Source organism: Camarhynchus parvulus, chromosome 4, assembly GCF_901933205.1.
Source record: "Camarhynchus parvulus chromosome 4, STF_HiC, whole genome shotgun sequence".
In the NCBI taxonomy this organism is placed as follows: Eukaryota; Metazoa; Chordata; class Aves; order Passeriformes; family Thraupidae; genus Camarhynchus; species Camarhynchus parvulus.
In genome coordinates, this window is record NC_044574.1 from 40,985,047 (window position 1) to 41,011,168 (window position 26,122).

General features: G+C 38.7%; 1 protein-coding gene across 1 annotated transcript in view; it reads right to left on the reverse strand.

Moving 5' to 3' along the window:
* FNIP2 (folliculin interacting protein 2) overlaps positions 1 to 22,190 on the reverse strand; it is a 33,719-nt gene extending 11,529 nt beyond the window's left edge. Inside the window, exons 1-14 of the mRNA XM_030947139.1 lie at positions 21,631 to 22,190; positions 16,496 to 16,622; positions 14,405 to 14,539; positions 13,234 to 13,334; positions 13,076 to 13,147; positions 12,394 to 12,494; positions 12,108 to 12,197; positions 10,934 to 11,005; positions 10,195 to 10,324; positions 6,607 to 6,808; positions 5,946 to 6,034; positions 4,947 to 5,093; positions 4,650 to 4,819; positions 92 to 1,403 (exon numbers count right to left, since the gene is read on the reverse strand). Coding sequence (XP_030802999.1) covers positions 92 to 1,403; positions 4,650 to 4,819; positions 4,947 to 5,093; positions 5,946 to 6,034; positions 6,607 to 6,808; positions 10,195 to 10,324; positions 10,934 to 11,005; positions 12,108 to 12,197; positions 12,394 to 12,494; positions 13,076 to 13,147; positions 13,234 to 13,334; positions 14,405 to 14,539; positions 16,496 to 16,622; positions 21,631 to 21,812 — 2,930 coding nt within the window. The 5' untranslated portion in view covers positions 21,813 to 22,190. The remainder of the gene's footprint in view (positions 1 to 91; positions 1,404 to 4,649; positions 4,820 to 4,946; positions 5,094 to 5,945; positions 6,035 to 6,606; positions 6,809 to 10,194; positions 10,325 to 10,933; positions 11,006 to 12,107; positions 12,198 to 12,393; positions 12,495 to 13,075; positions 13,148 to 13,233; positions 13,335 to 14,404; positions 14,540 to 16,495; positions 16,623 to 21,630) is intronic.
* Positions 22,191 to 26,122: the final 3,932 nt, after the last annotated feature.

Consider the following 26,122-nt stretch of genomic DNA (forward strand, 5'->3'; position numbering starts at 1 on the left):
CCAGAAGACTTCAGACTTGAAATTTTAAACAACTCTGAAGTAGCTACAGCTTTTGATTCCATTTAGTTCTAAATTAATCAGACTTTTTTACCTTGGCAAAGGAAGTTCCACTTCTGCAAATTCTTCAAGCCGTTTGCTGATGTTATCATGATGCACTTCATCAGGGATACAACAATCACCTTCTTCATCACTGGCTCCAAGAGCACTGTCTGAACTCTCGTTCCTTGGAATGTCCCCTTCAACTCTGAAGGTGGTTTTCCTTCTAGAATCCCCATAGGGGACATCTTTAGCACCTACTTTAGAGGAATCCTGTTTGACAGCAGAATCTGCTTCTACGCAGTCAGAAGAATAGTTCTCCAGATTGCCAGAGCATAAAGTTCTAGTTTCTTTCATGTTTGGCAATTTTACAGTTTCTATGTTATCTGTGGGCAAAAGCAGTTCACTAGATATTGAATTAATTAAATTCATTTCAGTTCCCTTACTTTTCATATGTTGGTTAAGTATACTTTCCTTCTCCTCACATGGTGGGATTTGTGCATAACAAACATTATGTTTACTGATGGGTACAAAGGCAGCTTCACAACTGTCTTGATTCTGAGAAGCATCCACAGTCAGATTTGTGGAACTTGAGGCACAATGTATCACCTCTGGATTTTTAATTAATGCCTTCAGATTTTCTTCCATTTCTTTTCTATGAGTTTCTAAGTCTGACTCTGGTGATGCTGAACTTCCAATCTGAAACGTGACCTTTTCTAAGTGTGAACTCCTGTGGCCAGACCTTTCAGGACAAGGTACAGCAGACGACCTACTAGAAAACTGCTTCTCTACTTTTCTCTCATTCTGGTTCTTGTTCTTCTTTACATCCATTACATCCTCTAATTTAGATGATTCTTCAGAGTAGGATATGATTCCTGTATCAGTGACAGTTCTTTTCCTACCATCGGCTGCTCCTTTACAGAAACTGCCAGTTAGACAGTCAACAGATGTTTCAGCGGTCTGACTGGCCTTTTCTATTGCTTCCCTCTTTTCTTTCGAAGAGACTGGGACAGCCTGAGTGCTTTCTGGTTCATGCACCCACTCTGCAGTACTGTTGTTCTTACTTCCATCATTCTTTGGAGGTAGGATTGGAGGCACAAGAGCAGGGTCATTTTTAACAGTGACAACTACATAATCAGATTCCTCTACCTCTCCCTTTTCTAGTGCAGTTGTGATCTTGCTTCCATTTAGCACCTGCTCTCCTTCCCCAGCCTTCTCACTCCAGGTCAGCTGATTTTCCTGCAGCTCGGAGCACCGGATGAAGTAAGTTAGAACATAGAGCAAGCGCTGCACCAGCTCCTTGCGCTTCCCAACAATCACAGTCCGAGTCAATCTAACTGGAGAGCCTATGGCACCGTAGAGATCACCTACACAGGAAAGTAAAAATTTCACAGGTTTATGTTGCTTTGTAATATAACTTACACTGTTCAAGTTCAACACATTTTGAAACAGCATTTACCATGGACACAATTAGACAGTTAATTTCTTCCACAGTGAATTCATGAAAGTGTTAAACAAAGAGTAACAAAGGAGGTCACCCTAATGCTTTTTACACCTGGCTTTTGTCCAGAAGGGCTTCTGTGAGGAATCAGCTGCTATTACTCATTTTCTTTCTGTTAAGAGGCACTAAGATTTAATTTACACTCTGCTTACAAGACATTATCACCTGGAAACTGACACAAGATGGGGCAAAGAAGAATGTAGGTCCAGCAAAACTCTGAAGCCAGCTATACTATTTTCTATTTTTCTACTCATTTCCTTTCACATCAAAGTTTTTCTGTGTTAGTGCAGTGACCTTTCTGTTAAACACAGGCATTATTACACAAATAAAATCTTAATTATGTTTTTCAGGACTAAGATATCAAAAAAAGGAAAAAAGAAATAAATATTAGCTTAATAAATGAGGTTCAGAAAAAAGAGGCACATAACTACCTTATTGAGCAAGGCACGTGCTGTGTATGTGGGAGCTAACCTCACTCACATGAGTATTTAACTTTGGCAGGGGGAGTGAAGAAGCAGAAAATCAAAATACAACGGCAATATGAAAGGCAGGCACTACAACATCATCATCTGAGTCCCCCCAAGAATGACTTATTTGCTATTTATCCTGAATAACTGATTTTTAACAGAACTAAGATTGCACGTATCCTACTTTCAACATATTTCTTTGGGAGTGTAGCCATTATCTTCCAACTGCTTAAAATCATCTATCAGCTAAAGAGTCCTAATCCAGAGTTCTGGGAGAAGTAAACATAGATAGCCAGTAAGAGAATGTTCACATGCCTTACTGGTAAAAGATCAGCTAACTCAAACAAGTGTCTATTCCTAGGATGAGTTAACCCAGTTGTCTTCACATGACACCCATCAGAGCACACTCACTAAATTGTCTTTGGTTAACCAATCTATGTCTGGTCTCACCAGCACATGGGAGACAACCAGCCAACACTCAACTTTCTGCCACTACCTGAAGTGGGGAAAACAGGCTTCTCTACCTTGAGGCTTGATCAGCTACCTGCTTGTCTATCAGACTGCTTTCAGGTGCTAAATCCTTCCTCTGGGTTGCTCAAATTTTGTCCTGGACAGAGCTTGCCATCAGGATTTTGTACTAGGCCTCAAGAAGCAACACTATATTAAGAGTTACAAACAGAGCTTCAGAAAGGGTTCTTCCAAGGGCAAGGAGGCCTCTGGTTTCAACACTAACACAGCAAAAAAAAACCCCAAGAGCACATTTATGTCCAGCCTCCTCCTCATTATACAGAACATAAAAGGAATAAGGCTCCCTACTCCATTCCTACAAAACAAGGATCAATGAGACAATAAGTCCATGGTTCTCTTACTGTCTCCCCTGCTAAGATCTGCCATTTCCCACAATGCCAGTGATGTACTGGAGAGGATCCTGGGTGGCAGGTAACATCAGTGGTGCTATTCTCCTTCACCTAGGGATACCCTTGCAACCAAGCCCAGATCCTAACAAGCCAGCAAATTCATTTCTCAGGAACCAAAAGTGGGCTTCAGACTCCTCAATTAATCTAAAAGGCTGGTAGGTCACAAGGACAAGCAATACTGAAATGAAACTGGAATATATTGTTTTACTTTTGAGTTGAGCACAGTTGCTATGGAAATCAGATTAAGGCTTCATGTTCATTTGCATAATTGGCTTTTATATAAATACTAATAAGACAGTACAAGTCAAAATCATGATCTTCAAAAAGCACTAATACTTGTTAATATCATTAGATTGAAGCTGGTATTTAAGAGACAGTATGTCTTCATGACAGAAGGACTTACAATTGTATTAGTACATAATTGCAGCTGATATGTAATATGTAATGAAAATACAGGTCTGAAGGTGGAAAGACGGGTACATCAAAATCCTGTCATTTCCATTTTTAAGCACTAAGACTTGATTTTTTGTTTTTCTTCCCTCTTCCTAAAGAAGAGGACCAGCAGAGGGCAACATCTCCCTTTCACAATCAGCTTTTGCAACCACAAGAGTAACAGCTTTTTGGGCTTTATAAGAATGAAACAAAATCAGAGAGCATTTTGAGTTCAGGCACTGAGAACTTGGCAGGACAAAAAGAGAAACAGACTCTTGACTAGTCACCAGTGGTGACTCCTGGGAGTGACCACAAGAGCTACTACTGAGCTTACGCCTCCAGTCCAGCTGGTTTTTGTAATTCCAGGCCTGGCTCTGTCCTCAACACCATGAGCACACTTCTAATTTCCCCTTCAGTCTAACCTCTGCACAATGTTTAAATGACATCTTAAACCAGGAAACAATTCACTACAACTACATGGCCAGAGTAGCAAATCTTTCATAGAGGTTACTGAGAAAAAGAAGCCTGAGACAATCAGGAAGAGACAGCACCAGCATCACAGAGTAAGCCACATCATTGCCTCAGGGTGCATGTGTGTTATTTTACATGGCAATATAGTACATCAGCTAAAGTGAAGGGCTATCTGATGTCAGATTTTCATCTGCTGCCAAGAAGGGGAGGAATTTTTAAATATTTACCACTGACAGAATTACTTTCTGAGCTTTCATTCACCTACTCATTTGACATCAGTTATCTAGTCCCTTGTATCAAGATAATTTACAAGCTATAAAATTTGTCAGAGACCAGCCTGAGGCACAGAGCATAGAAAAAAAATCTTGCCCCAAGCCCATTCATGTAACAGTAAGTGAATGGAGCTACTGCCGGTTGCCAGACTTCTATCTATTGCTCTGCTCTCTATTCTAGCTGTGTGAGAAAGAGACAAAGGGAGGTAGCCAATTTCAACTACAAAGGGCCTCCAAGGCCCAGGCAACTCCTCTTTATCCAGTCTATTTCATCTTGTTTTTTTCCCAAACTGCTCAGACCATTCACAGCACTTGCATCATCTTAATATCTCTATAACAAGTAAACCAGACAGTGTAACAGAGGATGTCAACAAGGAACAAGAATAAAAAGCAGGATATGCAAAGAGGCCTCCAAATTCTGATTAATTAGGCAAAAGACATCTGTTGGTAGGAGGAAACATGACCTGGACTACAATCAGCCCTTATCTAACAGGAGTGGATGCACAAAGGTGCTTGTTATAGAAAAATCTGAAGCTTTCCAAATCATACTGACCCAGCTGTGCCCAGAGAGGGTTATACGGGTGGGATTTTGCCAGCATGTTGACAGACTGGGATGTGCGCTTCTCAGAGAAAGCCTTGATGGGAGGATGGTCAACGGGCATCACTGTTGGGACCCACGCCAGGTGATATGTCAGCACTGCGGTCAGCAAAGCAGCAAAGAACCTAGGAGGGAAAAGAAGTTTAAAAAAGCATGTCCAAAGTAACACCAGCAAAAGCACACCCCATTAAGTGCTTTGAACTGGGAAGCACAAAAGCTTTTTCTTAAAAAAAAGGGAGTGGGGAAGCTTACTGATTTTTGTTGATCTGTTCTATCAGAAAGGTAAATTCTTTAAGAAAACGTTGGCATAGCTGATTCTTTTCCAGGGTGCTGGACATCATATTAAGCCACACAGGCTCTGCAATCCTTGGAACAGAATACAGGTTCCAGATGGTAACTCTGCCCAAAGAAAAGTCCCAAAAAGTCAGTGTTAATGCACACATCTCAATTCTGCAAATAAATATAAGTAGCCCCTTTCCTCTTCTGTTGTCCAGATTATAATTTGCTGCTTTTTTTTGTAAGATCTAGGAGACTAAACTGGAAGACTTTTTACTCTTCCAGTAATAACCAGTGTTCAGAACACTAGTCTGTTCAATTCATATTATCAGTAACACAGTGTCTTCGTATGAATTACATACTTGGCTTCCCTTTTTTGCATTCCCATGTGAATTTTATTCAGTGAAACCATTCAGAAATAAATTTGAGGGGAAGAAGAACCCATTCTATTCATTGCACAGATTTAATTTTACATTCCAGATATTACAGAACCTCCATTCCATTAAAGCCTTCTCTCTCTCCTGGGCTGATTTTCTCTGCCTTTGACCATTCCTTCCTTTCTCAAGTACAGAAAAGAGAGCTTTTGACTGCAACTTTCTTGCCAGTTACATTGTTCAACATCCATGGCTAGGAGTAGACACATCTATCTGCCTGAGTACATCAATCCACCCAACTGCACAGTCATCAGCAGAAGCCAGCTCTTGATGAGATGTTTAGACTTTAACTGACAATCCCAGGAACATATGAGTGCAACAGAACTACTTCCATTCTCATTTGGAAAATGGCTGAGCTGGTTTGCTAAAGTTTTCTGAAAACATTTCCCCAACAACCAATGCAGAAAATTCATTCACACTAACTGCAACACTGTCTAAAATACAAGACCTTACATTCAGTTGCTTATAACTGAAAGTGACAAATATCTTTCATGGGGCATGACAAGTGCTCTCCTTGTAATTCAGAATTCCATCAACTCACCTGAATTCTCCCAGGGCATCCATGACACGGCTGATATAAACCTGCACTCTCTGGCTGGATTCTGCTATTTTTCTACATGAGATCATGGCCTTGATTAAAGTTAAAGACACAAAACAGCTGCTTAAAGGATTCACATTCTTCATCTTTTTAAACTTCATTAACATGTCAAAATAACTAAGATCTAGCCCCAGTCCTATACAGCCACTCAGGACAGCAACAAATGCCAACCTCCCTCCACTTCATAGGAGACCAATCCCTAATACTGGACAAGGGGAGAGAAGAGAACATTTCTGAGAGGAAGAAGAGACAGCAAGACACAAATATTTTGTGTCTCTCTTTAAGACACTGCATGAAAGGACAGAGTACCATCATTTCCACAGTCTCTAGGGAGCCAAGAAAACCTCAGAGTGAAATATGGCAAGAACGAAGGAAAAACCACCCATACCATAAAACGCTCCATTCTAATTCTGGCTAGAAAAGAAACTGCACCTCTTTCAGCAAATGCTGAGTTCCTACACTGGGCTCAAGCTCAAGACTGCATGTGTAAGGAGGGAGGCAAGCTTGAAACCACGCACCTTCTCCCACTCTTCATCTATCAGATTCTAGAATACTTCATTCTGATTGACATTTTTCTACATTATGCCAAATTAGTATTCTGTACCTTTTCTATTGCATATTTCAGCTTGTTCATGTGAGACTCAAAAAGAGGAAAGTGAGAGAAAAAGAAATCCTGGAAGTTTCTCTGAGCTTCTTCTTTTTCAGGCAGAGAAAAGATGATGCTGATTGCAATTTTTTTCCTCCGAACCATAGCAGGATTGGAGCTGCAGCTTTCATCAGCCATACTAAACATTTCTTCAGTGGACCTGTAAGACAGATTTGTTAGGACAGTTACCTGTGTACTGAGAGAGAATTCAGCTTCTATCCATAGCTCTCTACATAGTGGAAGGTAACTCATTGTAGGACTCCTCTGACTAACTACATAAGGCTTTGCTGTCACATGTTTCTGAACAGAGGATGCCTGACATTTTGATGGATAAGTCCTGTGTTTTTTCAAATAGGAAGAAGACAATCCCCAGAGAGGCCTGGTGTGAACACTTTCCTCTGAAACAGAACTAATAGATTCCCTCCTGGCTATAACATTGAGGGAGACGAAGAAAAGGGAACAGAGATACATCACACAAAATCATAACAAAAAAGCTTAAAGGTAACTTCGGAGCTGTGAACTGCATCCAGCACTCGAGCTCCTCTCTAGGTGCTCAGCTACATAATTATGATGCTCTTGAATCTGGACTGTTGCTCATGAGGGAAGTTGGGAAACATAACCCATACTATCTATATTGTTCTGGCATCTTAAGATGGATGTTTGCATACAAAATAAAACTTTATATTTTAACTGAAGACAAACCACCCAGTAATTACTGTAAAAACACAAACTTAATGCCTACAAATACATGTTTGCCCAGCTCAAAATTGTGTAGACTTTAGCTTAGAAAGATTTGTTTTCTGCTTAAAGCTATAAAAAAATACCAGAAAGAAAAAAAACCACCCATCCAGTGGCTATTTTACAACCATTATTATTTCCCCAAGTTCTGCTTATTTCCTTGAGAGTGCTGCCACATTTCTTTCAACAATTGTCTCTTCTCAATATTACACATGGGTTGCTACTAGGATCAATACTGCCCAATGTTTTGATTATGAGCCTGGCCTGTGGACCAAAACACACCTTCAGTGAATTTGCAGATAATGTCAAATGGGGGGGAAATGGTCAATCAAGGGGATGGCAGTGTCCAGAAAGGCTGTGGAATCTCTATCCTTGGAGTTTTTCAAGACTTACTCAAGAGTCAAGTTCCACAGACACCTGATGTAAATTCCAAGCTACTGCTTGGCACAGGCAACTGATTTGGATGATACCCACAAGTCTCAGCCCAGCACAATTTTCACTGTGATTATACAAAAGGGTGAAAAATCCCTCACCCTGTTCTTCTATAAATACTAGCCTTGCAGCACTAGATATTGATACTGCTGAATTAACAAAATTATTATTTTTTCTTGCTTAAAGAGTCTTGATAAATTTAACTGAAAAAAACACCATATATATATAAATATTATGTGTATACATAAATAAGTAAAATAGTATGGAAAAAATGTCTGTTGTAAGGAATTTCAACTGAATAATGGGTTTTAATCTACTGAGAAATCATAGGAGAAAAGGGTAAAAAGACATAAAAGCCATGGAGACATTCTGAGCAGCACTCATCTGGAAATAGCTGGGTTTTAGAGTTTCTTTTAAGTTAAGACTGCAATACCAGTGAGTGGTAATTAAAAGTCTGAAGTCTTTTCATATCAGAAGTATCTTGAAATGAAGTCTGTAATATTTATAGAACACTACAAAGCAATTAACAAAAGGAAAGACTCAGGGCTAAGCATTCATTCTTAGTCCATTCTAAAAATACTTAGTTTACAGTTTAATCGGTTTGACAAAGTTAAATATACAAAAAATTCTAATCACAGAGGTATGAGTCCATGAACACAGGATAAAACAGACAATTAAACCCCAGCAAAAAAAACAGCTTGTGGGAAAACAGAGCTCAAGACAAAAACATAACCTCATCTGAACTTCAGGAACTTGCATACAGAGACAAATTCCCAAGGAAGTCAGCAAAGGATGGTCAGTCAGCATCTAAGAAACATCACAAGCTTTTGTACTGCTTCCCAGGAACAGAAATTGAGGAATTTAGGTCTGAGAGAGAAGCCTTTTCAACAAAACTGCTAATCTAGCTTGCTTGCCAATCGACTATGTGGAGTTCCAACGAGACATCTCAATTTCTTTGAGTTATTGGCCTAAAACATCAGTCAGAGAGACTGTAGAATCTTGGCTGTAACAACCTGGCGTGCAAACTCTGTAGAAATGAAGTATTCAACCAGAAGCCTACTGTTTCTCTAGCAAGTAACCAGAAAACAAGTATCTGAAGAGGCCTTTTGGCTTAGAAAGAATCCCAGTTCCAGAATAATTCTAGACAGTAAAAATAATGATCTGCTGTTTCCAGTATCTTTCCCCAGCACAGGTTCTCCAGTGGGAAAAAAAACCAACAACCCTGCTCCAGCCAGTGAATAAGCAGCCCAAAGAGGCTTTCCTCTAGACAATTTGTAACTTTCAGAACACTTTGCAGAAATTTATATTTGTGAAAATTTGGCTGCTTCTTAAACTGGGCTGAAATGATCTTATTTATCCTAGATGTTTTAACCTTTTTTACATGGGTTGCTCTCAGCCTTTTTTATTTAGGAAAAAGTACTTCAGTTTACTTAAAGCAACCAGTTTACTCTCAACTGCAAGTATGATTTAGACAGCACAACTGCTACTTTAATACCGTGGCACAATCCTTCATATTAAAAATTATTCACTAAGAATATCTAGAAAAAATGCTGCAAATGTTGATTTACACTAGGAAAAGGTTTTCAAATGAGGTTTAATTTTTATTTTTTACTGACTACATATTTTAACTGGCATCTTCTATGCTTCTCTTAACTGAAAAGGGAGAGAGGTCAAATAGCATGAATTTCTTGTAGGTCTCCACTAATTCCATTCTGTCTCCGGGTACAGGTGGATGAGTACAGAGAGAGGATAATCAAGAACCATTTGCTATTTTGCAAATGACAAGGAAAGAATTTGCTTATTAGCTATGAAAAGTCTGCTGCATTCCATGCTTTGTTATGCCACTGAGCTACAAAAGCTAATAAAATTCCAAAACAGAAGCCAAGCATTTTGATCACAGTTTTTTTTTTCTTCCTGTTTTGGCAGAAGTCACATCAGGAACATCCTGTACCAGCCAAGAGAGTCGTCATGGGCTATTACTCCAAAATTTCACTAACTGCTCACTGGTCAGACTTCATCATAGCATAAGGTCATTATGGCAGCAGTGCTGTTACAGTCCCTTTCATCTCAACAGGATGCTCTGTTCCTTCAGAAACAATTTAATTTATTTTTCAGAATAAGGTTTCATACACAGCCTATACATTCACACCATATTAACACACAGTCTATGTATTCAATAAAAATACTTATATTCCAAATTGGGCTTTGAAGTTCACGTTCAGCCAAAACTTCATCTTTTTTTATACTGGCAATCTTATGTAACATACACAGAAGATAGACTGAGTCGAGAGCATTTAATAACAGGGTTTGTGCTTTTAAAGAAAAGAGGCTTAAGCTCTCAAACACTTGTTGTAAGAAGAAAGGTGCTACACTCACCATCTGGGAATAATTCCATTCTCTAAACTGGTTGTCTGACTTCGGAGCCAGCGACGTTGATAGCTGCTAGAAGATGATGATGAAGAGCTTGGAGATGGAAAAGGAGTAACCAGAAGACTGCTCAGAGATGCTATGAAGAAAGCAAGAAACCCCACATACAATGAATCACAAAGAGTGCTGGTTAAATACTGTTCTTCATACTCTAACAATAATTTCTCACAAATATTGCTCTTGCTTTCTGGTATTTTTCACACAATTCACTTGCAATAGAAGAGACAATTATTTAAAATAAATCTTGCTGCTTGAGGACATTCATTTGTTATAAAGTAGGAGATCGTCCCTACTTAAACATACTAAAATGTATCTTATTCTCATTAAAAGTGTTCTGTCCCATGAGTTGTTGCACTCCCATTACAACAGACAGGATGACTTCTGGTCTTCATTTTCCTATTCAGTGTAAAAAGCCACCTCTCTTCATTTGCTCTAGTAAAGGCTCCAACCAGTTCTTCCTCCAAATTATAAACTGGTTGAGAGCCCAGAACATGGTGGCTGTAAACAAAGAATATAATTGCAAATATTTTTGTATAAAGGCTTGGGGCAAATGCAGAAGGCAAACCACCTAGCAGATAAAAACAATTATGGATTTACAGGTCATGAGGTGTCTATATTTCAGGTGAATCACTGCAGCCAAGAACTGTAACAATTACAAAAGCAGGCAAACAAGATAGACAGCAGATACCTGACCGAGCAATGCCGCTGTCTCTGTCCTCATTTTGTCCTCTGCTAGGCATATCAACAGGTGTGCTGTGTGCTAAAACAAACAGAGCAGATCAACAGAAAATATTACATAATTCATCATACTATTTGTCAGTATTTAAAAAAAATATTTAAGTTTAAAGGTCATACACCAAAAAAATTACATCCCGTACTGTTGCTCAAAATCAGTAGGGTGTGAAGAGAGGTGGCAGCAAACAGTAGCCTATGCTGAGTATCATGTTACCACAGGAAGGTTATTTGCCCAAATGTAAAAACATCTCTAAGGAGCTTAAGAATATGAATACAGTCTGCATTATCAGAAATCAGATATACTTTGAAAGTGAGGGCTGGTGGTATCCTCATCACTCTTGATAAACTCTGAGTATGCAAGACTGTCCTTTGACACAGGTTAGGATCAGAATTAAATAGTCTAGCACAAGGTCCATTAAAAGCTTCTGTTTCACTTGCTGAGCTGAGATTTACTGTCCACAAAGCCTCACAATAAGAAATACTCAGTGTGTCAGATTATATCGAAGTGTTAGTAGTGCAGAGTAACTCAAATTGTAGAGCATGCAAGATTTGCAAAGGCTGTGAAGAAACTGCATTGGTATTTCAGTTCACATTTTTGCAATTAACAGAAGTAATGGGGCCTGAGATCTACCCACCTGCATGGATCATCATTCTGCCTGTAAAAAGAAACTTTATGCAGCCTAAAGTTTTGACAATTAAAGAAATTAATATCGCTTAAGGAAAAAAACCCTTAAAGCCTCCCAGACTTAGCTCAAGAATTTTGAATGTCTCCCACCAAATTAAGAAGTAGCAAGAGATCAGAGAAGAAAAAGCTGTACACCAGCAAGACACCTGCATGTTAGCAAGAAACCAGCACCAAGCCAGGAAACAGAAGTTCTCTAAGAAACATAAGGGCTAATTCATCTTTAAAAGACTGCATAAAATATCCTTAAAAGAAAACACAATAATTTAGCTTAGCCATCTTTCCAGAACACATATTTTTAAGTATATACCAGATACACCTGTTGTCACTATTTCAGCCCTCTGTTTCTAGAGACTAATTATGCATGTCCTGCAAAGATTCAGAAGGAGCTGGATTTGTGTGTGCACATGGATGGGTCACACTGTGGCTGGCATTCCACACAAACCTGCAAAGAAAGAAGCACTGCGGATGAGCCGGAGGGGACCTCCTTCAGACACACCCTGCAGCAGTTTGCTGCTACACAGCTGTAACACACCTAGGAAACAAAAGCAACGTAGAGAAAATGGAAAAAAATGAAGAAAAAAACCAAAAAAACCCACACAAACACAAAAACCAAGCCAAATAAAAGGTAAAAAACCCAAGGAGGTGATGTACTGAGGAAAAAAAAGCCAAAACTGAATGAACAGATGGCCTCGTGTTGTCAGAAAGACACAGAACCTGGAAATATTTACCTAAATTACTTCCACTGCGACAGGTTCCCAAACCATTCTGATTGGAGCTCAGCTTTCCCAGACTGGGATCCTGGTTGATGCATTCAAAGCTATCTTGCAAGCTAAAATAGGGGGAGAAGCCAGTATTCCTTCAGAATATGATCAATAGGCATTAATATTAGCTTAAGAATTAGGTTCATTTTATAAAAAAAGAAGGCTGAACATTAACTTTAAAACCAAACCGAAGGACAAGTAGGTTTCTGAAACTGGAAGGAAGCAGGCATTTATTTTTTATATTTAAATTATTGGAAGCTTCTTTCCAAGACAGTTGGGATTCAATTTATTCATATTTACCCATTTTGGGGAGGAGGTACAACAGAACAGAAGTGGGATACGGGGTCAAAGCATTCTCAGCCTATCCCTTCCTCACCCTTCTGACAGCAGTAAGAGATGGACATTTTGATTGCCCAAAGCACCTAACCTCTGAACTTTATTGCATCTCCTGGACAAATTAGGAAGCAGAAACTCGGAGATTTTTTTTTAAATTAAAAACTTGGCTGGCCTAACTAGGATCTATTAAGAGAATTCTTCTCCACAGCTGCCTTCTCGATTTTCTACCAGAACTACAGAAGGAGAAAGAAATAGAGACAACTGCACTGGCTGGGAAAGGAAAGAAATTATATATAAAAAAAGATGTTCTTACTTATTGTTGCTTCCACTGAAGCTTCCTACCCTGGCTGAGAAGACTTTACTTATCATCAGCTGTGGGGGAGAGCTGAAAGGATAAACAGCCATTTACTTCACTGAGTCATCAATTCCAAGTGCCTGACAAGACAGTGCATCACAGAAAAGGACACTCACCGTATGTAGTGAATTTTCAAGGTGGAGCCTTTGTAACTCATTGCCACTGAGCCAAACATCATTTCTCCCAGCATATTGACATCGGAGGCTGGTCTGGTGTACTACACAGACAAGAAGATGGGAACAGCAAAGTCAAAAATAACTTGGCATACTATTTCAACTTACCGTAGTGCCACAGCGATGCATTGGGAATGGAGAACAAAGAAGTTCATCTTTTTCATGAAGCAAGATCAGTGTGCACTCAGTGTGGGTTTAACACTGTGGATTTAGCAGGTTCAGCAGGAAGAAAACCTGCATTTTGCTCACTAGATGAGCAGTGCTATCCTTGTTCTGGATGGATCCCCAAAGGCAAGAGAGAAAAAAAGATCATCCGCATTTCTAAAGAAATAGCTGTGTCCAGCAACATTCCCATATAACAGACTGTTTGATAAAAGCTGTAAATGTTCACAGGACTTGGATTCTGTGGTCTGGATCCCCAAAAATTAAACTGCCTTCCTTATCCAAATGAGTAAATTCACCTTCCCCATCCTTGTAGAAAACTTCTTGGAAATGTTTTTTATTGGAAAATTATTTGTGATTATACTTAGAAATGCAGTCTTCAGATCAGTTGTTATTTTGCTTCAAAGACTGATCATCAATAGCAAATACAAAGAGAAGTTTGTTAATGCTGAAGAAAATAACCTTTCAGTTAAATATCATCATTTTCTTTTCCCACCATAACCTATACATCCTTCAAACTTCATTTTTCTAGGTGAAATGCTAATGCTTTTACTAAGAAAGAGACAGGGTACTTAAAATTTAATGTTATAGTAAGACAGACTAAAGGGATTCTTAATAAACTATGTTCAACAGCCTCTTCAGAACTGACCTGAACCACAAGCACACATGAACAGAGAACAGAATAGTGCTTTTTACAACCTTCTTATGACAAAATGCTATTAGATATTTCACAACTCCTTGAAAGGTAAGACCAAGATAGACTAAAAGGTTAAGATGCACCCACATATATTTTTATTCTACAACACTTTGAGGATAGAGTAGATCTCAAGGTTCAGATTAAGCTGTAATGTAATGGAAGACAAAGTCATTCAATGCATCTAAGCACAGGCTTTAATAAACTAACTCCTTCAGTAAAATGGAAAAATAAAAGCAACAACATAACAAATATTACCTGATACTTCGGTATCTGTTCTTTGATATTTTGCATACAGCTTACAGAGGGACTATGGGAAGAAACATTGTTGTTCCCATTGCTTGCTTGGCAGTTCTTTGCAGAGGTCTTTACAGAAGCCTCATCGGCCATTTTCTATGTTAAAACAGAACAATGTGATAAAAAGTAAATCTGAGAACTCCCATTCTAAACATATCATCACAAGAATCTCCTTAAAACTACAGGAAAGCAACAGAAATAAAGAATACTCTTATTTGGTTCAAAAAATATGTATCAGTTTTAAAATATTTTTAAAATGCCAGCATCAGAGCAAGTGGAGAACTGCTCTCAACATTCACACTGTCAGATAGGTTTTCATAGTATCACATATAATCAGAGTAATCAGATTCACAGGAAGATCATTCCCAATTGTTATGAATTACTCTTTGTAATATTTGCCAAAATTTATGTAAACAAAATCTCAGTTCATGGGTTTCTTACAAACCAATTCCTGTGATCATTTGCACAATTAATCACTCAAATTGCATATAACTTTTGCTCCCCAAATGATTAACACACTTCTAAAACAGAAGAACAGACAGCAAAAATAAGGGATGGATAATCCATTACTTGGTAGAATTAGCAGGTTAAAGACAAACAATGTATGTGAATACTCAATGTGAATAAGCCTTAGTGTATTTCAGAAAAACACACAGTAAACACACATACACTCCCTTGACTCCAATTTAAACAGGACTGAGTTTGAAAGTAATTCTGTCTTAATTTTAAATGAATCAAGTTTTAGTTTTGGCGTTTGACAACAACCAAATACTCAAAATTATTTTTAATATCCATGTGTTTTTGCATGGCATTCAAAGTACTATGGCTGTTTTAAAAGGGTACTTAGATTAGTGAGTGTCTAGAAAACAGATTATAGCCTGTATCATGTGTTATGAGGGAGGTTATAATCTGTTTTATGTCAGTGTTGCACAGAGAGTTTCTGGTAGGACATTTTGTAGTTAACTTTTAGCTAAGGTATTCAAGCAAGTGGAATAATTTGAGTATTTAAATGAAGTCAGAAATGCATTTTTTGCTAAGATGCTATTGGTTTTAAAACAACTTTAAGATACTTAGTAATGACCTTGATTTTGGGCAGGGGGTGGGGGAAGAGGGGAAGCAAGATTAACAAGCAGTCTGACCCATTTACGCTCTTAAGTAGATGATCAGACATCAGCTGATGATGCTCATCAGTCTTACTGATTCAGCACAATGGCATATTTACAGTGTGACCAAAATACAGACTGCTGCTTTTAAAGCATCTTCATAACTAAATCCTACAAGTTGTGACTGTTCTTCTATGGCTTATACAGATGCATATATATAGCTCTGCAACAAACCATGTTAGTCTAACAAGCTAAAGCTGTTGGTTCTAAAAAAACCTTCAAAACAAACAAAAATTAGAAATAATTTAATGTAGAAGAGAAACAGAGGCAGTGGGGAAAAAAGCCAAGCAAAACCACCACAAAACAGAAAACACTGTTGGTTTCCTGATCTTAAAATGACCTAAGTTTGTTGAAAGCTTTACTCCACAATTAGTGTGCTTGGAGAAAAGAAAAAAAACTTGCATCTTGACGGCATCTGCTCTTGTTCTATGTGTCACCAAAACTTACATGACCATATATACCGCCATGTGTCATGCTTACGTGGTTAGCCAGTGAAGTTGTTTTAATTCACATAAAGACAACAGCTTTACTACTCCAAACACCAAAGGAAAAAAAGCACCTTTAGACACATGGTGGACATCACTGAAACAGATTGCACAGCCAGGGCTAACAACAAAAAGCAAACAGTCAACATTAGAAAGGCTGAAGAAATCTCAATTTAAAGGTAAATAGATTTATCTGCCTGAAAGCAAATCTGGATTGTTACATTTGAATACCATATTTATATTATAAATACCAGATATGTTCATAGGCTTGCTGTAACGATGCTTGTTGCAGCTATCACAATGAAAGATCACAAGATTAAGTTAACACTGTGCTATTAAAAGAACTACTTTTGGAAAAGTAAACAAAAGAGCAGTAGGACAACAGCAGAATGAAAATTTCATACCTGAACCACAGCTTCATCAATTTTGCGGACTGCTTTGGAATCAAACAAGACCTGTCTGCCTCTCCTCTCACAGTCTTGGTAAACTATCAGGCGGATTTCATTCAAGTCCAACTCCGAAGAGGACCAGCTACAGATTAGAAACAGAAGATATTAAAATAGTGTGCTTATTTTGCAGGTTCATTTAAGTGAAGAAATGGGTATTAGGCAAATATATGTTTTATTTAGCATTTACAGAATCCAGGCTGCAAATCACATAGCTCCAAGCAAAAAGGAACTCCAAAGAAGTGTCTAAGCTCAGTGTCACTGACAGAGGCAGGCAAAGCCAGACCAATTTTCATCCAATCTTCTTCCAAAATTTTCCAGAAAGAGAACACAAAACTTTGTCTCAGCAATCTGCTCCAGGCTTAACTACTATTATTCTCTTCTCTGTACACACCTGGATCATCCTTATTATAAGGCAAGCGTACTATTTTATGCAATACTCCCAGTGGCAATAAAACACAGTGGATTACCATCCTCTCTACTGCAGTCTTTCAAAAGCACAAGGCTTACATCCTCTCTCTTCCTTCTCTAAACAACACAAACTTAATTCCTATTGACCTATTCCTGACAATGTAAGTTAAGATTTTCCCAAAGTTTAAGCCTTGCAGCGGATAGACAAGGTTTTATGTTGTTCCATTCTTCTTCCCCCTTTTCTGAGACATTTTAGGGGTTACAGAGTAGCCATTGATTACTGAGACTTGATGTCCAGCAACAATAAAAATAATTTAGTACATGAAACCAAGATACTTGAACTTCAACCTGAAGCAAAACAATTCTCTCAAGCCAGAATCTGCCCATTCTTCAGAGATACAACATGACGAACACGACCTGCCTCGTTGCACTACCACAGAGGCTGAGAAGCCAAAGAGATTATTGCGGCAATCACAAGAAACCTCATTTTCTAATTCCAAAAGTAGTCAGTCTACACATCAGAGCATGGAGATTTGCTTGGCCTCAGCTTTAGCTACAGAAAACACTTCCAGGTTATGTAGCTGGCAAGCTGAAATCAATGGAAAAAACCTACTACTGCATGAAGCAGTGCCACAGAGCACTGATGCTCAGCCTCACTGCCCCAGCCCTGACCTGGATGGACTGCACCTGGGGGGTGAGAGTACAACTGTTATTAATAGTTGTTGGTTTAACAAACTGCATAACAGACTTCAGTCAAGGCCACACTGATCTTCCACCCAAAAAGAAGGTTTCATTTAGGAATTTCCCCAAACTGTGCTTTACAGAAATGGAAGGCAGATAATTGAGAGAAGAGCATAAAACTCCTATACAGATGAAAGACTAGAATTTATGAAGCTATTTCTTTTATTCCATGCTCTGTCAACATCCACAAATCAGTGAGGTAAACACTATCAAAACCTGCTAGAGTCAGGATAACTGCTTTAGAAGTACACTTGCAGACTTGTGATTTTAAAATAATTTTAAGTAAAGCCAGCTTAATTTCTTCTTTGTGCTATTTCTACGTAGCTAAAAAAAAAAGCCTAAATAGACATCTTTTTCAAACCTGAAAGAACTCAATCTGGAGGTCTGTTTTTAAACATCTTGGGGCAGAATAAGCCAGATACCTATCTCCACCGTAAGTTACTCTAATACAAGTATGCTGTATGCATGTAACATACAAGGTCTCCCATCATGGAATGATGCTAAAGGCTGTTTTGCCATCCACAGTGAGGAAACTTCTTGACCTGTATGTAACATGTTGCCTCCAGAACTGCTGAGAGCACCAGACAGATTTCTTTTCAAGCCTTCCCTTTCAAAGGCAGTCACAGCATCATGTTAACCTACATGAGACCAGACCTGATACCATTGTTGATAGTTGCCCAACAAATTTCTTACACACCTTGCTTACACAGAGAGCTGTAACTACACCATCTGTGTAAGAAGTCTGTTACTAGTTTCTCAGCCCACTGCCTATGCAATGGTATTTCAAAATCCAGTTATACTGAATGCAAGAGAAGTCAGAGCCATCCATACACTTCACCCTAGCCTGCCACATGAATCTGATACTCTTCAGAACCAGATACCCCAATATCTCTTCAGTTACACAGCTATCTATTTACTTACTTGCTGCAACAGACAACCTGAAGTAACTATGCTGTTTCCTTAAAAAGGCTGCAGGTCTTTCCTTCCTTTAACAACAAAGAAAAGTTACATCTCTATGGCTTTAGCTTAAATTCTATGCAAGAGTAAAGCCTTATTTATCTCCATGACTGGCACAGCAGCATCCATACTTCAGACCACAGACTTGCAAGTCTAAACTGAGAAAGATTCATTTCAGACACAGAGTGAGCCAATTTAGACCTGCGTCTGCCCACTGATGCAGGGTTGCATGCAGGCTGGGTTGCATGAATTCAGGTTTCCTTATGAACAAATAAACTCTCCCTTATTACACACTATGGCAAATCTCATGTTGTTCATGCAGTGCTGACTTCTGTCTAAGACATGAACTGGATTTTATGTTAAAGAAGAAGCCAACTTAACAGCCTTTTCCACACAACATGCTAGAATTAAAGATTGCTGCAATCTGCCAAAACTACAAACAGATTCTTTAATACCAGCCAGCACCAAGCTAAGAAATTACACAAAATCTATCATACAGAGCTTTATGTTACTAGCAAACCAAATCTAGGGAAGTAATTTCAGATAGTGCTTCTTATAGTTCTAACGAAATATCAAACTTATGTTTTAATGATGCCATTGCTTACAGATGCATTTCCTGCAGCAGACCTACCGATTACAGAAGAGATCCTCATTTGATAACATCAAGCATATCTATAGGCAATTTATACAGGCATACAAGTCCATGTAGCCTCATTACTTCCACATGGAATCCAGCAGCAGGCCCAAGACTAGTCATATGACCAGGATGCCCATCACAAAAGCTGATGAGCACTGCTTACAGCACTTTCACCCTTTATTGTTTAAGCACGGTTATGTAACACAGCTCCCCCAAAACAGGGACAGCAGGAGTATTCAGTCATCTCCAAAAAGCAGAGTGTTGAAGAATACAGACAGTATGCAGACTCATTGGTCAGCTCTGTTTTCACATGCATAAAAACCAAAACCCCAAAATGTTACTTCCTTATCTCTAGATCAGATTATTGCTTATTTAGCAATGCCAGGTCCTGCACATTCATAAAAATCAGCTGAATTAACTAAATGAATATGATCTTGTGTATATGTTCACTTTTCAGATTAAATGTGGCTGTTCTGACTAAACATGTTTTCTAATTTGACCACAGAAGTAAGAGCATCACGTCTTTTCACCCCTTTTTGTAACTATGTGACCCTTGCTGTTACTTGTGTCTGCGCTGGTAATTGTTGGACCCTCCCATAAACTGAATTCTCTGCAGCAACAGAAGTCTGTCCAAGCACGTGAAAGCGGATCAGAAACATGGTTGGAGAAAGGAAGAAGTAGAAGGCACCTGAAGGAAGGAAAGTAGAAAGGAAGAAGTAGAACCTGTACCTCTTGGTGGCAGCATGACTTACACTCACTCACTTCGTCCATGGAACTATATACCTTTAGGAAAGGGCACACAGAAAATGTTCCCAATCCATTCCAAGTAAGTATTGAGGCTAGTTGGGATGTTAATTGAGTTTTCTTGTTCCCAAGTCAGTTGTCTGTCTGCTTAGTGAGCTGACTCCCTAAGGGGAGCCAGTTCCAAAAGGACTTAAAAGGCCAAGGCCAGAAGAAGGGAAAAAAAGGACAAATGCATGATGCCAAAAATCAGAAAAAGAAGTGGCTCCTTCAACACTATCAGTCTGTTTGAGCAGCACAGATTACCTAGCCTCACCTTCAGATTGTACCTTTACCGTAGGTGGAAGATGCTAGAACTAACAAACACTATCTTCAAGTCAAAATAAATAAACCAAATCAAGCTGTGCTCATATGACAGTAGAACCAGGTCTACCACACATACTAAAATGCTATGGAATTTTTTTTATTTTTTGAAAGGAAACCACAAGTTTGAAACAGCTTATTGATATCCTGAAAAGCTCTGTCCCCAGAGAAGCTTAAGCTTGCTTTATTTTCTCCTACACATGCCACTTTCCTTTGGTTTTTTTGACATTTCTTCAATTACAGTTATGAGACATGGAGGCAAGATTGCTCATACTTCGGGGAAAGCAAACGTGTTTGTTCCAGGAAAAAATTCACAAAAAATTTGTCTTATTCTGCCCTGAATAAATACTTTCAGTTAATATAGATCTCCAAACTCTAATGTTTACAAAGAAAGCTTTTGCTTCACCTTTATAATTATCAGCATGCATGCAATAACTGAAGAGTGACCTATTCATTTATATTCAAAAACTACTTCAGCTGACCTTAAACTGTTTTTGAAAGTGACTAACCCCTCACTCCTCCAGTGCAACATCCACAGGCTAGAGAACCAAACAGACTGAAACATCTGTGTATAGTTACCTATATTTTTCTGCTTCTTAGCCCAGCAATCCTGAATGTATAATACTAATTCTAAGACCCTTGGGTGCCAGAATTTGGAAAAAGCCACACTGAACCTTATTTTTAACACAGCTACATAGCTATAAAGAGTCAGACACTGGAGACGTGCTGGCACATGTCTGAAAAGGACAACACAAAAGCTAAATAAATACTATTCCCCCTTCAGATTACTCTGATGTAATGCTCGAATTAGAGGTAATTTACAAGCAGAGGGTTCCCCTCTCTGTTCTTTCCCCACTTCACAGCATTCTCTCCTGTCAGCGCCGCACACTGTTAGTACTTGACCCACTAACATAGGACGTGGCAAAAAAAAGTCAAAGAGGGGAAACTAGAAAGAGAAGGTAAGATTATTTAACCTTAATTGAAAAGAAAGGCAATTACCCTTTATGCCTCAGTTTGCATATACATAAATCTCACACATCAGAGTCAAGTATGTCGGTTCGGTTTCAAAAAGGAAGGACTTTGTGGAGTTTCAGTCATCATCATCATCAAGAATAAGTTTCTAACAGAACTTTTTCAATTATTTACAAAATAGCCTTTCAGCACATGATTATAAATATAGTGTTACATAAAAATGTCCTTTCTTTGTCAAAAATCATATACATCAAAAAAGTTACATGCATACCTGTTTTGCAGCAGTCTGGTCACTTTGTTGGCATAGCTGACACTTTCGTCTCTCAAAGACTTTCTAATTCTTTCATCCAATTTGGTACAAGAGAGATTATTTCCAAGTGGTACATCGTTGTTTCTTGTTCTTTCTATTCGTCCCCCAGTGCCATTTGCAGTTTTTGGTGTACCCCCACACATTTTCTTAGCTACAAATCCTCTTGTAAAGCTCCCTCAAAGAAACTAAATACCTGCTGAAGAGAAACAGCCTCAAGCAAGTTTCTTCACTATCGATCAACCATTAACAACGGTAATTTACCATCAGCTTTCTTCCCTATAAAGGAACACAGTCTGCCAAATTTCCAGCTGGGGAAAAAAAAGGCAAAACGATCTTCATATATTCTATAAGCCATTAATACAAAAGGACAGCTGTAGCTAATGTAGTTCTGCAATTATTCCAGACAGAACAGACATGACTTTCAGGTTTCAGAAGCCATCGCAGACTTGCTCTTGCTGCTGTCAGAGGTTTTCCTACTAAGCCTGGTGCAAAGCTGTAGCAGATACAACAGCTAATATTGACTTTAGCTATGTTTGTTTCCTGGTATGTGATTTAGGTAGCTGGCAATTATGTAGTCACAAGACTGAACCATATGGCCTCTTAAAAAAAAAAAAAAAAGCATAGTTGCTTCTGCAGTGACTCGCCCTTAGTTGCAAGGTTGTTCTAACACTGGCTACAACACCCTGTTAATGGCTCTCATGTGAGCGAGTGTCATCTGACAACCCCTAGCAACCTCGTATAGCTTAGGAGCAAGTAAGAATCTGTCATCATTGCCATATGGTTATCAGTTTAAAAAACCCCACTACCAGCACCAAGAAACATGCTAGACATTCTGCACTGTATTGCCTTTATTTCCAAGGGCAAATACTACTCACACTTGGACAAGAACTTGGCACTAGTACTTTGAAAAATTTCTTGAAAAAGTATGAAAGAAAACAATGAGAAAGGGTTGTAGACTACAAGTTGCTTGATGAGAATTTATAGTCACGTGCCTCTTAAAATAATTCAATAACAGTACTGATGACAAAAATATTTAATAAAATACTCCTGACCAAGTAAATTTAAATTTTTGAACAGAACAAAGGAATCAGACCACAGAAGACAGAATATCATTGAGTCCAACTCCTGGGCCCACACAGGAGCATCCCCAAGAGTCACACTTCTGCCCCAAAGTGTTGTCAAATGCTTCTTGAACTCTGTCAGGATTGGTGCTCTGACCGCTTCCCTGGAGAGCCTGTTTGAGCACCCAAACACCCTCTAGGTGAGTAGCTTTTTTCTAATATGCCACCTAAACCTCCCCAGCACAACCTCAGGCCATTCCCTTGGGTCCTGTCTCTGGTCACCACAGACAAGAGATCAGTGCCTGACCCTCCTCTTCCCCTCATGAGGAAGCTGTAACTGCAATGAGGTCTCCTCTCAGCCTCCTCTTCTCCAGGCTCAACGAACCGAACAGCCTCAGCCATTCCTCATTTGGCTTCTCCCCAAGGCCTTCCATCATCTTGGTTGCCCTCCTCTGGGCACTCTCTGATATCTTAAATCTCTTTCTTGTATTGCAGTGACCAAAGCTGCACACAGGATGTTCTGTTAGGCTCTGGTAATTCTACTGCTGAACAAAGTCCTCTTCTCCATCTTTGCACTAAAATGTTATCCAGACATATCTGCTTATAATTCACATCTCTCATGAATTATGATGGGCTTTCTCCCCATCAGTAAAATTTTAAACATTTTATAAGATAACAGCCATACTGCAATTTCCCTTCCAGGTTAAAAAGGGAAAATAACTTCATTAATGGTCAACCAGACCAGCAGTAGAGTTCGAAGCAAGATTTCAAAACCCAGCACTACGTGCTACCTGCTAAATAGCACAGCACCCTTAAAATGATTTTGTAATCACAGTTAACCCCAACCTCCAAAATCTGGACCGAGGCAATGCAAAAAACTAGAGCAAGGTTAGGTTGAACAACTTGCTCTGTTGCTGAGGGAAACCTACAGCAATAAAAAAAAACTAACTCCACTTCAATCCCCAGAGAAGTGACAAGTACTGGATCACAATTACTCCTCCTCGCAAGTATGGCAAACAAGTGAAATCTTTGGCCTGTTCTCAAGTGACTTAAATGATCTAGAAGAAGACAACTCTAGACCTCACCTCATTGAGGAAGACTACTTTAAACACCAGTGCTAGCAGTCATCTTTGAAGTGTGAATGAAATAAGTGAAATAATACACTTTGACTAAGATCAGGAAATCATAGCTTTCACTTCTGTACTACCCTTTCCCCAAACAAACCAAATTCTGGAATATTCATCAAACTACAAAATTCCCATCAGGCATTAGAACAAGGAACTCCTGTAAGCTCACTAAATAGATGTGCTTCACAACACTACTTCATCTGTAAATGCAATCATCTGTAGAATAATACAAATCCTAAAGTACCTGGAGAATTAACATGGAAAATCCACAGAACAGTTTCTAAACAACAAGAAAATACTACATAAATCCACACATGGAAAACACACACAGTTCCATAAAGTAGGTAACACAGAAAATGGAAGAAAGAGTTCTGCTCTGCAGATATAATCCTCTGTGAGGCAGAATTTAATCACTCTTTTTCTAGGCTATGTGACAGCATGTCACCTGCTCTGTTTGCAGGTCATTTCCTGTCCATCTTCACTGCAAGACAATTGCCTAAATGATTTTGACTCAAGGTAACACTTTAGCAAGAAAATTTGTGGTGGGGGAAGAGAAATAAATGTACGTGATGTAGTTCAGAATAATTTTCTGTATAAGTTACAGCTGTCCACTAAAACTTAAGCACTGTTTTCAATATAAGAGAATATTTTCTGAGACCCATGCAAGGCTTTATTTTCCAAACAGCTTTTAGAAGCAGCTAGAGAAGCTTAAGGAAACAAAGTTTGAATCATACCTGCTGTTTCAGTGAGCATTTCTTTTTGCAAAACATACACTTAGCAAGATTGATACACAAAAAATGCCTAGACCCAGACACTCAGGATTAGTGCCAAAACACATATTTAAAGAAGAAGTGTAATATCTTTTGGATCGCTTAATAAAGATTTTCCCTCTTTTAGTCCATTGAACAGCTTATGGGGAACACAGGTTTCTATCCTCCCTCCTAATTTGCCTCATTTACCCAGCATTGTTTCTTCTCTTTCTGAAACCTCAGATATGGAAGAGTTGTGCTGATGCCACACCACATTCCTTTTCCACAATGACTTAAAGTAGTCCTAATATGGCAAAGCTCTATTAACCTCAGATGAACTACCTTGTTCAAGCATGATACATAGTTACTAGTTTCACACAAGTTAGGCAGGATACATTGCAGATTAGTCACGCAACAAGCGAAGGAAGGTATTATTTGGAGCACTGCTCTCTCTTCTCAAGACAAATTTTCCTGAAGAAAAAGTTCAGGTAAAGAAAAATAAAGTTCTAGGTATCAAATCACTGTACAGAAGGGTCATGTTTTTTTAGGATAATTCTGTATGTTCCTCTATGAAATCCAAAACAATATTGTATATATTTGTTCATTGAAAAGCTAGAATTCCACAGATTCCTGGCTTAGGAAAGGACAATATGCTGGATTTTTGTAAGGCTGGAAGCATTTTTTCATCATCTTTGGTGCTACAAAGCAGTATCATCACAGACATGCACAAAAAATTACAAGACACACACTGCTGATAGAGGTTAACAAACAGATCTACGCAAGTTGGAGTCACCATAAAGCGCAGACATCAGCTTTCAACAAACATAAAGAGCAGCCCATTAAACCAGTGCGTCAGAACTCAACTTAGAGCTAAATTATCAGGAATCACTGCTCACGGGCTTATCTACAAGTCTGAAGTTTGGGAGTTAGCTTTCATTGAGTATCTCAGTAATAATGTAGAAATAAAAAAATAAAACCCACAATAAAATAAAACCCTAATCAAAGAAAACATCCAGCAAGTGCATTGTTTGAAGAAGGACCACAAATAGTACAGAGACAATGCTCTCAGTTGCTAGCTCTAGAAGTGGAATTCTTCATTAGCAAAGAGAAGAGCTAAAGGCTTGTAATTGCATGAAAAAAGGCATGCATTTAATTGTGTTTTACAATGGTTTTCTTCTTTCTGAATGAGGAAATGTGTCGTTTTTGTTAAACTAGTCTTTAAACAAAGAAAGGTAAAGTCTGCAGTAAGGTTAGCCTCCTAGGTCCACCACCTAGTTCTTTCCTCCACACAGAAAGCTGTGCTTAGTTTTATAAACTTTCCCATTTGCATCCCACCTTCTGCCGTCATCTCCATAGCTTCCAACAGTCAGGAGAGCTCAGCAGACCCAAAGTAAGTCAAGCATTTCGCAGAAGCTGTTTCAGAGTGATGATCTTTATCATTTCAAAGAACTGAAAATTTGCTTGTAACTTAACACTCTCTAGGATTTGACTGTGCTCCTTTCCCTGTTTATTTTTT